This window comes from Denticeps clupeoides, unplaced genomic scaffold, assembly GCF_900700375.1.
Source record: "Denticeps clupeoides unplaced genomic scaffold, fDenClu1.1, whole genome shotgun sequence".
Taxonomy (NCBI): domain Eukaryota; kingdom Metazoa; phylum Chordata; class Actinopteri; order Clupeiformes; family Denticipitidae; genus Denticeps; species Denticeps clupeoides.
In genome coordinates this window covers 253131-263337 of record NW_021630090.1, presented here as the reverse complement: position 1 = coordinate 263337, position 10207 = coordinate 253131, and the positions used below count along the sequence as shown (strand labels likewise).

General features: G+C 49.7%; 2 protein-coding genes across 7 annotated transcripts in view; both read right to left on the bottom strand.

The window, feature by feature from the left end:
* Window positions 1–1041: 1041 nt before the first annotated feature.
* LOC114783292 (cytochrome c oxidase subunit 4 isoform 1, mitochondrial-like) lies at window positions 1042–4984 on the bottom strand. Its single transcript, XM_028968713.1, has 5 exons — window positions 4885–4984; window positions 3338–3431; window positions 3004–3165; window positions 1900–2031; window positions 1042–1235 (listed from the first exon to the last, which is right to left on the bottom strand). Exons 2-5 carry the CDS (start codon window positions 3429–3431, stop codon window positions 1102–1104), a joined length of 522 nt encoding a protein of 173 aa, XP_028824546.1. The 5' UTR covers window positions 4885–4984; the 3' UTR covers window positions 1042–1101.
* Window positions 4985–6177: 1193 nt separating this feature from the next.
* The window catches only part of LOC114783290 (5'-AMP-activated protein kinase subunit gamma-1-like), a 29840-nt gene continuing 25810 nt past the window's right edge, over window positions 6178–10207 (bottom strand). For 4 of the 6 annotated variants that reach the window (XM_028968708.1, XM_028968709.1, XM_028968711.1 and 1 more), the window contains 8 exons: window positions 9449–9494; window positions 9312–9366; window positions 9094–9220; window positions 7956–8121; window positions 7843–7880; window positions 7610–7756; window positions 7446–7539; window positions 6178–6962 (listed from right to left, as the gene is read on the bottom strand). In XM_028968708.1, coding sequence (XP_028824541.1) covers window positions 6931–6962; window positions 7446–7539; window positions 7610–7756; window positions 7843–7880; window positions 7956–8121; window positions 9094–9220; window positions 9312–9366; window positions 9449–9494 — 705 coding nt within the window. In that variant the 3' untranslated portion in view covers window positions 6178–6930. Of the gene's footprint in view, window positions 6963–7362; window positions 7540–7609; window positions 7757–7842; window positions 7881–7955; window positions 8122–9093; window positions 9221–9311; window positions 9367–9448; window positions 9495–10207 lie in introns of all 6 variants that reach the window. The other 2 variants (XR_003748466.1, XR_003748467.1) reach the window with 1 other exon arrangement.

Sequence of the window (10207 nt, the reverse complement as noted above, 5' to 3'; positions counted from 1 at the left end):
CGTCCTCCTGATCAAAAATGTTCATTTCAGGTCCCAGACAGCAAGCCAGCAGAAGATCCCGAGATGTTTCTTCATGCGCAGGACTACATATTTACAGCGTTTACCAGACGCCCTTATCCAGAGTCCCCTGTCCTGCTCAGAGACACGGTGGTATTAAGTGGACTGTCTGGTCTCGTAATTTTACTTACACTCAGTTACAGGGACAGTCCCCCCCTGGGGACACTCAGGGTTACATGTCCTGCTCACGGACACGATGGTAGTATGACGGGTCTGAACCTGGGAATTTTTGTTCTTGTAATTTTACCCACTGGATCGCCGTACAATCAGTAGACACAGGGACAGTCCCCCCCTGGAGACACTCAGGGTTACATGTCCTGCCCTGGGACACGATGGTAGTAACTGGGGTTTGAACTTGGGACTTTCTGGTCTCGTAATTTTACCCACCAGAGTGACTTACAGTCAGTAGTTACAGGGACAGTCCCCCCCCCTGGGGACACTCAGGGTTACATGTCCTGCCCTGGGACACGATGGTAGTAACTGGGGTTTGAACTTGGGACTTTCTGGTCTCGTAATTTTACCCACCAGAGTGACTTACAGTCAGTAGTTACAGGGACAGTCCCCCCCCCTGGGGACACTCAGGGTTACATGTCCTGCCCTGGGACACGATGGTAGTAACTGGGGTTTGAACTTGGGACTTTCTGGTCTCGTAATTTTACCCACCAGAGTGACTTACAGTCAGTAGTTACAAGGACAGTCCCCCCCCTGGGGACACTCAGGGTTACATGTCCTGCTCACGGACACGATGGTAGTATGACGGGTCTGAACCTGGGAATTTTTGTTCTTGTAATTTTACCCACCGGATCGCCCTACAGTCAGTAGTTACAGGGACAGTCCCCCCCTGGAGACACTCAGGGTTAAGTGTCTTGCTCAGGGACACGATGGTAGTAAGTGGGGTTTGAACCTGGGTCTTCTGGTTTACAGGTGAGTGTGTTACCTGCTAGGCTACTAGCACCCTACAGAAATGAAGCCACCACGCGGGCGGATCTGTATCGAGGTTTTTATTGTAAGGCTCTACAGCGTTTCAACGTTCTCTGTGACGCGCTACTTCCACTGCTTCTTCTCGTAGTCCCACTTGGTGGAGAAGCCGTGGACGGGGTTCACCCGCATGTCCAGCATGCGCTGGGTCTGCTGCTCCACCCACTCGGGCGACAGGGTGTGGGGGACGTCGCCGAACACTGCGGGGAGAGGACAGTCACAGGTCATAACCAGATCTCATCATTTTAATCATTTCTGACCCTATCGTGCGGTTCTGGGGCTGGATGGTGAAACCTGCGCCCACCCGACTTTTACACCAGCGCCGCCCCGTGCTCCGCCCGCAGCCGTCCACGATGCCAACATAAACAGAACCATCTGCACACCATCCGTCCACCAGACAGGGAGAAGATCCAGCTTCTGGGTGTGAGTAGGACGTCTACGCTGGACTTAGTCTATCAATTAAATCTATAGATTAAGTGATTTAATCTGTTCCTTATTGTTCATTAAAATCACAATGTCCCAGAGCAGGACGTAACGAGCACCACTTCCTCCTGTCTGAAGGTCTCCAGGAGAGAAGACAAGAGACACACACACCGAGAGACAGACAGCAGAAATATCGAGCTGAACAGCAGGGTGTACAACACACACACACACACACACACAGGCTGCTCAGTATTCAGTGGAGAACGGGTGTGTCCACCAGGAACCTCCAGCTAGAGGATGAGCACCTAGTTCCCCATTCTCTGTCTTCACAGAACGGGCCAATTATTCCGGATTATTCTGCAGCTGTCCTGCGGCTGACATCCCGGTGACGGAACACGGCGCTGCGCGACACGCCCGATGACAGCGACAACCCCAACTGACCGGAGAAACGCTGCCACCACACCAGCAGGCCGGTGAAGCCCAGGAAGAAGAAGATCCCGCCCAGCACCGTCTTCCACTCGCCCGAGCCCCTCTTCATCTCGGGGTAGGTCAGCTCGAACGACAGGCGGTACACTGAGGACCAAGCAGAGACAAATACATCATCATCATCATCGTCACCATCAACTTCAAAATCACCATCATCAACATCACCATCATCATCATCAACATTATCATCACCATAATCATCATCATCAACTTCAAAATCACCATCACCAACATCATCATCGTCATCACAATCACCATCATCGTCACCATCAACTTCAAAATCACCATCATCAACATCACCATCATCATCATCAACATTATCATCACCATAATCATCATCATCAACTTCAAAATCACCATCACCAACATCATCATCGTCATCACAATCACCATCATCGTCACCATCAACTTCAAAATCACCAACATCACCAACATCATCATCACAATCACCATCATCACCATCATCGTCACCATCAACTTCAAAATCACCATCATCATCACCATCATCACAATCACCACCACCACCATCATCACCACAATCATCACTATTATCATCACCATAATCACCATCATCAACATCATCAAAATCACATCATTACTATCATCATCATCACCATAATCACCATCAACTTCAAAATCACCATCATCATCAACAACATCACCATCATCATCACTATCAATACACCAGCATCCATAACCACCGATTCCACTTCGTTCTGAGTACGGAGCTTTACTGCCCCCTGCTGGGTTCCGCCGCTACAGCTTTTTTGGTTCTTAATGAACTTCTTTCTGGACAGGAGAACGCTGCTCTGCGGTTCCCATGGATCTCCTCATCTTGACTGGTTTTTAATGAGAATTTTGCTTCGTTCTCCTGAGAACCATGACACGCTTCTAAAATATTTAACTCTACCCTCTCCAAATATTTGGTGGCATCCTGGTGTGTGTGGGTGTGCCACCTGCTGGACAAACTTGGACAAACACCCTGACCTCCACCTGCTGTCTGAGCTGATCTAGAACCCTGCAAATCTCGCAGTGGAGTGATGAAACGTTCTCCTTTACATGCTAACTTCTCCTCCTTGGAGAGGCTGGTCCATGCCCCCTTCTCCTTCTCCTTCAGCTTCTTCTGGTCTGCTCCCAGGTTCCTCACGAAAGGAACGTCAGGCAGTGGAGTGTCCAGCCGGTTGTTGTACTGAGGAACGCTGCAGTCCAACACGTCCACATCTGCACATCGGAACACAATGAATGAGTTCTAATAAAAAATGGACGTTTCTACCTCCTGCTGATAGCGGTCTGGAGAACTTCAATTCCATCCTGAATTATGATGGACCAGTAATTCTAGTCCACCAGTCCCGACTGTGCAGTCAGAAGTTAAAAGTCCAGGAGGGTTCCTCACCATGTTTCTGTGTGGCCTGCAGGACGCCTGACGTGGACACGCGTCTCCAGACGCTGGACTGCAGCCCCCGAATCAAAGCACGGGACATCAGCATCTGCAGCCAAAAGCGGAGGGTAGAACCTGGTCACGCGGCCATGACGCATGAACATTACGGATCAGGGTTAGTCCCAGAACAATCGTTTCAGACTAAGACTAAACTTAATAATTACAAATTCAAATGAAACCCCGACCAAGATTATACTGAGATGTCACCACACTGAGATGTCACCACACTGAGATGTCACCACGTTCGCTCTCCTTCCGTATTTTACCGCACGTGCGCGTTGATTCAGCATCACTGGGGGCTGCGTCACCATGGCAACACCCCGCCCAGGGACGCCGGCCAATGAGAAGTGGCGCCTGTCAGAGCAGGTGTCGCGCACAAGTTCATCCGGGACACTGCTGGCGACGTGCGCGCTGTCACGTATCACGCAGGTTCCAAATTTACCGCGGCGCGTTCTGATCAGGACGCGACAATGACACGGAAATAAAGCGGGGGCGCGCACGGGTTTACCGAGATCGCGGGGGCGCGCACGGGTTTACCCAGACTTGATGTAAAGATCCGCGGGGACGCGCACGGGTTTAACCAGACTTGATGTAAAGATCCGCGGGGACGCGCACGGGTTTAACCAGACTTGATGTATAGTTCCGCGGGGACGCGCAGGGTTTTAACCAGAGTTGATGTATAGATCCGCGGGGGCGCGCACGGGTTTAAACAGACCTAATGTATAGATCCGCGGGGGCGCGCACGGGTTTAAACAGACCTGATGTAAAGATCCGCGGGGACGCGCACGGGTTTAACCAGACCTGATGTATAGATCCGCGGGGACGCGCACGGGTTTAAACAGACCTAATGTATAGATCCGCGGGGACGCGCACGGGTTTAAACAGACCTAATGTATAGATCCGCGGGGGCGCGCACGGGATTACCCAGACCAGATGTAAAGATCCGCGGGGACGCGCACGGGTTTAACCAGACCTGATGTATAGATCCGCGGGGACGCGCACGGGTTTAAACAGACCTAATGTATAGATCCGCGGGGGCGCGCACGGGTTTAAACAGACCTAATGTATAGATCCGCGGGGGCGCGCACGGGATTACCCAGACCAGATGTATAGATCCGCGGGGGCGCGCACGGGATTACCCAGACCAGATGTATAGATCCGCGGGGACGCGCACGGGTTTAAACAGACCTGATGTATAGATCCGCGGGGACGCGCACGGATCTACAAGGTGTTGCGCAGCTGCAGAACTGCGGCTCGTGACTTGGACCAGGACTCTCCAGGGACGAAGTTTCATATGCAATTTGTATCATGAACTAAGTTACAAATGCACCACCTGTAACAGAGCCACCTTTAGTCTAGAACCTTCTAGCGCCATGTTAGTGGCCCCTGTGGTCTCAGACGCAGATAAAAGCTCGCGGGCCGAATTTTATGGTTAATAATGGTTAATAATGGTTAAAATAATAATCCCCGCGGTGCTGCGCTGGTTTGTGGGCCGCTTTTACCTTGTTGCGCGCCGCGGTCGCTCTCGGTCTGCCTACGTGCGCGGTTCGAGGCGGATGATGGAAATGCGTAAAGGCGCGCGCGGTTCATGGGAGAGTCGGGTGCCGTTTCGGGGAGTCGGATCTTTTCACTCGGCTCACTCGCAAAGTCCAAATCACTGCGATCAGTAGTTTTAAGCAGTTTTACAATAATCGAACTCATCAAATGAAGTAGTCGATTGAATGTAACGTGAGAGTGGGTGGTAGTGGCCTAGTGGGGTAACACACTCGCCTATGAACCAGAAGACCCAGGTTCAAATCCCACTTACTACCATCGTGTCCCTGAGCAGGACACTTAACCCTGAGTGTCTCCAGGGGGGGACTGTCCCTGTAACTACTGGTTGTAAGTCACTCTGGATAAGGGCGTCTGGTAAATGCTGGAAATGAGATTCTTGGCTGATTTGGTTCCCGAACCGCTGTCGATTGTTAATAATTAGTCGAATCATTTTAAGTTAATCGTGTTAGGGTTAATATTAGTCGGTACTGACCACTGACTTTGACCTCAAGTTTTAAACTTTGTTCGTTCCGTATTTATAGTGCGCGCCTATGAGCACTCGTTCACTGAATGAGTTGTTCACTGAATCGGTTCCCGGCGCGCTGAAGCGCCTTAAAATATGTCGTGTGTTTTTAATTCGATTCATAATTGTGATCTCGGCGCGCCACTCGGGACCGGGTCGGGGTTCGGGTTCCGTTCCTGTCCCGCGAGTCTGAAGGTCTTGGCAAGGGCGCAGTGGCTCGACTCTCCGGATCTTCTTCTGCACCCGACTCCAGCTGTTCGTCGCCGTTTACAGTTCCAGCATTTACCAGACGTCCTTATCCAGAGCGTCTTACAGTAGTTACAGGGACACTCAGGGTTAAGTGTCCTGCTCGGGGAGTAGTAAGTGGGGTTTGAACCTGGGTCTTCTGGTTCATAGGTGAGTGTTTTACCCGCTAGGCTACCGCTTACTTTCATTACGAAGTTCTCCTCTTTCCAGGTTCCAGCGTGACCTTCGCTCTGGTTAATGATCTACAAAGGACGTGGTCATCAGCAGAGGGCAGCAAACCGCCACCAACTACAGAGTAACCCTGTACACCCCGTCATTCAGGTGAAGACCCGGGTTCAAACCCCACCATGGTGTCCCTGAGCGTCTCCAGGGGGACTGTCCCTGTCACTAGCACGCAAGGGTGTCTGGTGACTGCTGGAAGTGGATGGCTGCTGTGTGGATGACAGGCAGTGATAAGTAATAAAAAAAGAAGACACATAGATCAGGACCGCCAGGAGATTCAGTAGTATGGTTTATTAATTTTGCAAAATAAAATAAAAAAGAAATGCTGAATGAGTCTTCCTCATGCCAGTGATTTTCAACCAAGGAAAAAAAAAGGCCCTCCCCCAGCAGAGGGACAGTACTGACACTTCTCACAATAAAAAGGCGGACAAAAGAATCATATTAATAATAATCGTATCGAATCGTTATGATCATCGTTCACACAGAAGAACCGAAGCCGAGCATCTCTACATGTGGCACGTCCAGTCACTCGCTCGACCTGCAGTGCACTGGAGAGAGAGGCGTAGTAGTAATAATAATAATAATAATAATAATAATAATAATAATAATTCTGCTCCTCAGCAGCAATAAATACATCTGATTACAGCACAATTTGGCCGAGAAAATAAAAATCCTCGAGGTTTTATAGAAAGAAAGAAAGACACACAGATGTGAAGATGATTTTGGTTTTTCTTCATTCTTCCCTCTCGGTCTCACCGCGGGTGGAGAAAAGGCACCAGGACCACGCGGCCCTCAGGTTCGGCGCCGCCACGCCGGTCAAAAGCTGTAGGGTTCCGGTATCATGCACACGTGTGTGTTAATAGAGGTACGAAATAAAAACCAGGGATGCCACGCCCACACCACGCCCCTTCCTCTCCGCTGCCCATCTCGGTGGCGCCGCCCCCCCCCCCGCCCCCCCCCGCGGCCCAGGCAGTGCCCGCCTCGGCAGCGTGGCACAGCTCAGCAGGTGGCACTACACAGACCCTCACTCCGCCGAGCTTCCCTTACGCTCCAGACCTGCCGAGGGACAAAAACACCACTTCATTAATCTGTTATAAATCCCACTGATGTAAAACCCTGAATGTGGGCGGAGCCACGCACGCACACACACACACACACACACACACACACACAAGTCAGAGAGCAGCATGCAGAATACAGGAGGAGCTGGTTTAGTATTTATTTTATGGACATTTTTTAAGCATCAACGATGGAGATTTCTGATATGAGAAGCCCCGCCCCCATGCTGTGGTGGATGTAGGGTGTGAAAGGTGAGCAGTGATACTGAAGAGTGGGGACACTCAAGTCCAACACCACGACCTGGACATGCGGCCAAACCCAAACCCGTCTCAGTGTTAGTGCCTAAGTGGGCGGAGCCTCACACCGCGAACAGTCTCCGGCCCCGGGCGGTCCGTACCTGAGGAGACCCCGTGAGGGCGGGGTGGGCTGGCGGGTCCGGGGTGGGGAGGGGAGGGGGTTATGACATTTGGGCGTTTATACCTGCAGGGGTCAGAACCAGAGCCTGCAGAATGTCCGACAGCGAGACGATGCCCACGATGCTGGCGTTCTCATCCACCACCACCAGCCGGTGAACCTGCAGGGACAATCATGAAATGAGGAACAGACATTTTCTGTTGTCCCAGTGTGTGTGTGGGTGTAAGAACCTCAGCTTTGACGATCCTGTCCACGATGGTCTCCAGGGTCTCCAGACGGTTGCACTTCATCACTCCCTCAAAGTACTGTGAGCGATGCTGCAGAGCCTGAGTCACGCTGATGTCCAGGTTATTATAGGTCTTCTCAGCAGCAAGGTTCTACACACACACACACACACACACACTTACTTTTCACAGGCCGGCTGTCATGAGATCAGATCAGAAGAGAATAAGTTTGTACTCACTATGACATCGAACTTGGAATAAATATCCACGACCTTTCCTGTGGGTGAGAAACCTGACATCAGATTCATTCTCTAGTGCATGCTGGGTATGGCCTTTGACCCCTCTAGCGCACCTGACTCGTCCACCACAGGCAGCGCAGAGACCCTGCGCTCCACAAAAATGCAGAGAGCTTTGATGATGGGCGTGTCTGGGTGGATAAAGGCGATGTTGCTGTAGGTGCCGACGCCCAGTTCCTCCAGTGTCTGCTTCATGAAGGCAGGTTTTGGCATTTCACACACCTGACACACACACACACACACACACACACACACACAGCATGAGAGACTTTTTACAGGGCAGCTGCAACTTCCCTACCAGGAGGGGGCGGCACTAGACAATCTTACATTTACAGCATTTACCAGACGCCCTTATCCAGAGCGACTTTCAATCAGTAGTTACAGGGACAGTCCCCCCCTAGAGCAACTTAGGGTTAAGTGTCTTGCTCAGGGACACAAAGGTAGTAAGTGGGGTTTGAACCTGGGACGTCTGGTTCATAGGCGAGTGTGTTACCCACCAGGCCACTACCACCGGTCTTCATACACTCCACACTCCATGACATCAGCGACAATCAATCATCTTTTTCAAGACTTATCAATTCACAGCCATGATCAGATTAATCATATTAATACTATTTATCATCCGTCACACACAATCTGCAGTCTGACCCTCATATCTCCTGTTTTTTTTTTTTTTTTTAAATGGTGGCCAGTGGTGGCCTAGTGCTGGTGGATTCATAATCTGAAGGTTGCCGGTTCGAATCCTGATCCACCAAGGTGCCACTGAGGTCCCCTTGATGAAGGTCCCGTCCCCACACGCTGCTCCCTGTCATGGTGCCCACTGCTCACCAAGGGTGACGGGTTAAATACAGAGGACACATTTCACCGTGTGCTGCCCTGCTGTGTCTCACAATGACAACCATTTCACTTTCACTTTTCTTTCACTTAAATATTCAGGCGGTTGTGCATTTCTGCAGAAACGTTGGGGCAGAGCTAGGGAGCAGAGTTTCACACAGAGAATAGAAAGCTGAAGGAACATCTAGCTGGAGATCCTTCTAGCACAGAAGATGCTCGCCGGGCTTAAATGAAGAAAAAAATCCTCACATCATCTCTGCATCATCTCTGCATCTCAGGATAGTTTTGTTGAGTCAAGCCAGGAGAGCATCTCCACCACGAGGATCACATTGAGGCAAAATATGGAAAGGTGCAACTTACGAAGAGCTGGAGGAACTTGAGGATCCTCTTGTGCGTGAGAATGTAAAGTGCGTTCCCACTGACTGGGTCGATGACGGGCAGCCGGTGGATCTTGTTTTTGATCAGCGAGTAAACGGCATCAAATATGCTGCACGATATGGAGAATGAAGGGAGAACTTGGTTAAAACTGCATGTCAGGAGAAAAAATATCTTCAATCTTTACTACAAAGCGCATTTACCTTGCATCAGGTGAGATGTTCACTAAAGGCTTAAACGTTTCCTGCAGATAGAGCTCTGTAAACGGGAGGGGAGCACGAACACATCATGGCACCCATGGCATGTGCTCTAATTGAAATTGTGTATTTATTTTCCGTACCTCGCCACGTCTCGATCTTGTGTTCCTCCAGCTCATAGATTTGAACCTGGAAAAAAAATAATAGAACTAATTTCATGGCAAAATTGCTCTGGGACTTTCAAAATAGCTCCGGGAAATAATGACAAAAATATCAGAAGTCACGGCAAAAATCTCCTAAATCACAGCAAAAATCACGGCAAAAATCTCCTAAATCACAGCAAAAATCTCGAAAGTCACGGCAAAAATCTCGGAAGTCACGGCAAAAATCTTGTAAATCACGGCAAAAATCTCGGAAGTCACGGCAAAAATCTCGGAAGTCACGGCAAAAATCTCGGAAGTCACGGCAAAAATCTTGTAAATCTCGGCAAAAATCTCGGAAGTCACTGCAAAAATCTTGTAAAATCACGGCAAAAATATTGGAAGTCACTGCAAAAATCTTGTAAAATCACAGCAAAAATCTCGGAAGTCACTGCAAAAATCTTGTAAATCTCTGCAAAAATCTCAGAAGTCACTGCAAAAATCTTGTAAAATCACGGCAATAATCTCGGAAGTCACTGAAAAAATCTTGTAAATCTCGGCAAAAATCTCGGAAGTCACTGCAAAAATCTTGTAAAATCACGGCAAAAATCTCGGAAGTCACTGCAAATATCTTGTAAAATCACGGCAAAAATCTCGGAAGTCACTGCATAAATCTTGTAAATCTCGGCAAAAATCTCGGAAGTCACTGCAAAAATCTTGTAAAATCACGGCAATAATCTCGGAAGTCACTGCAAAAATCTT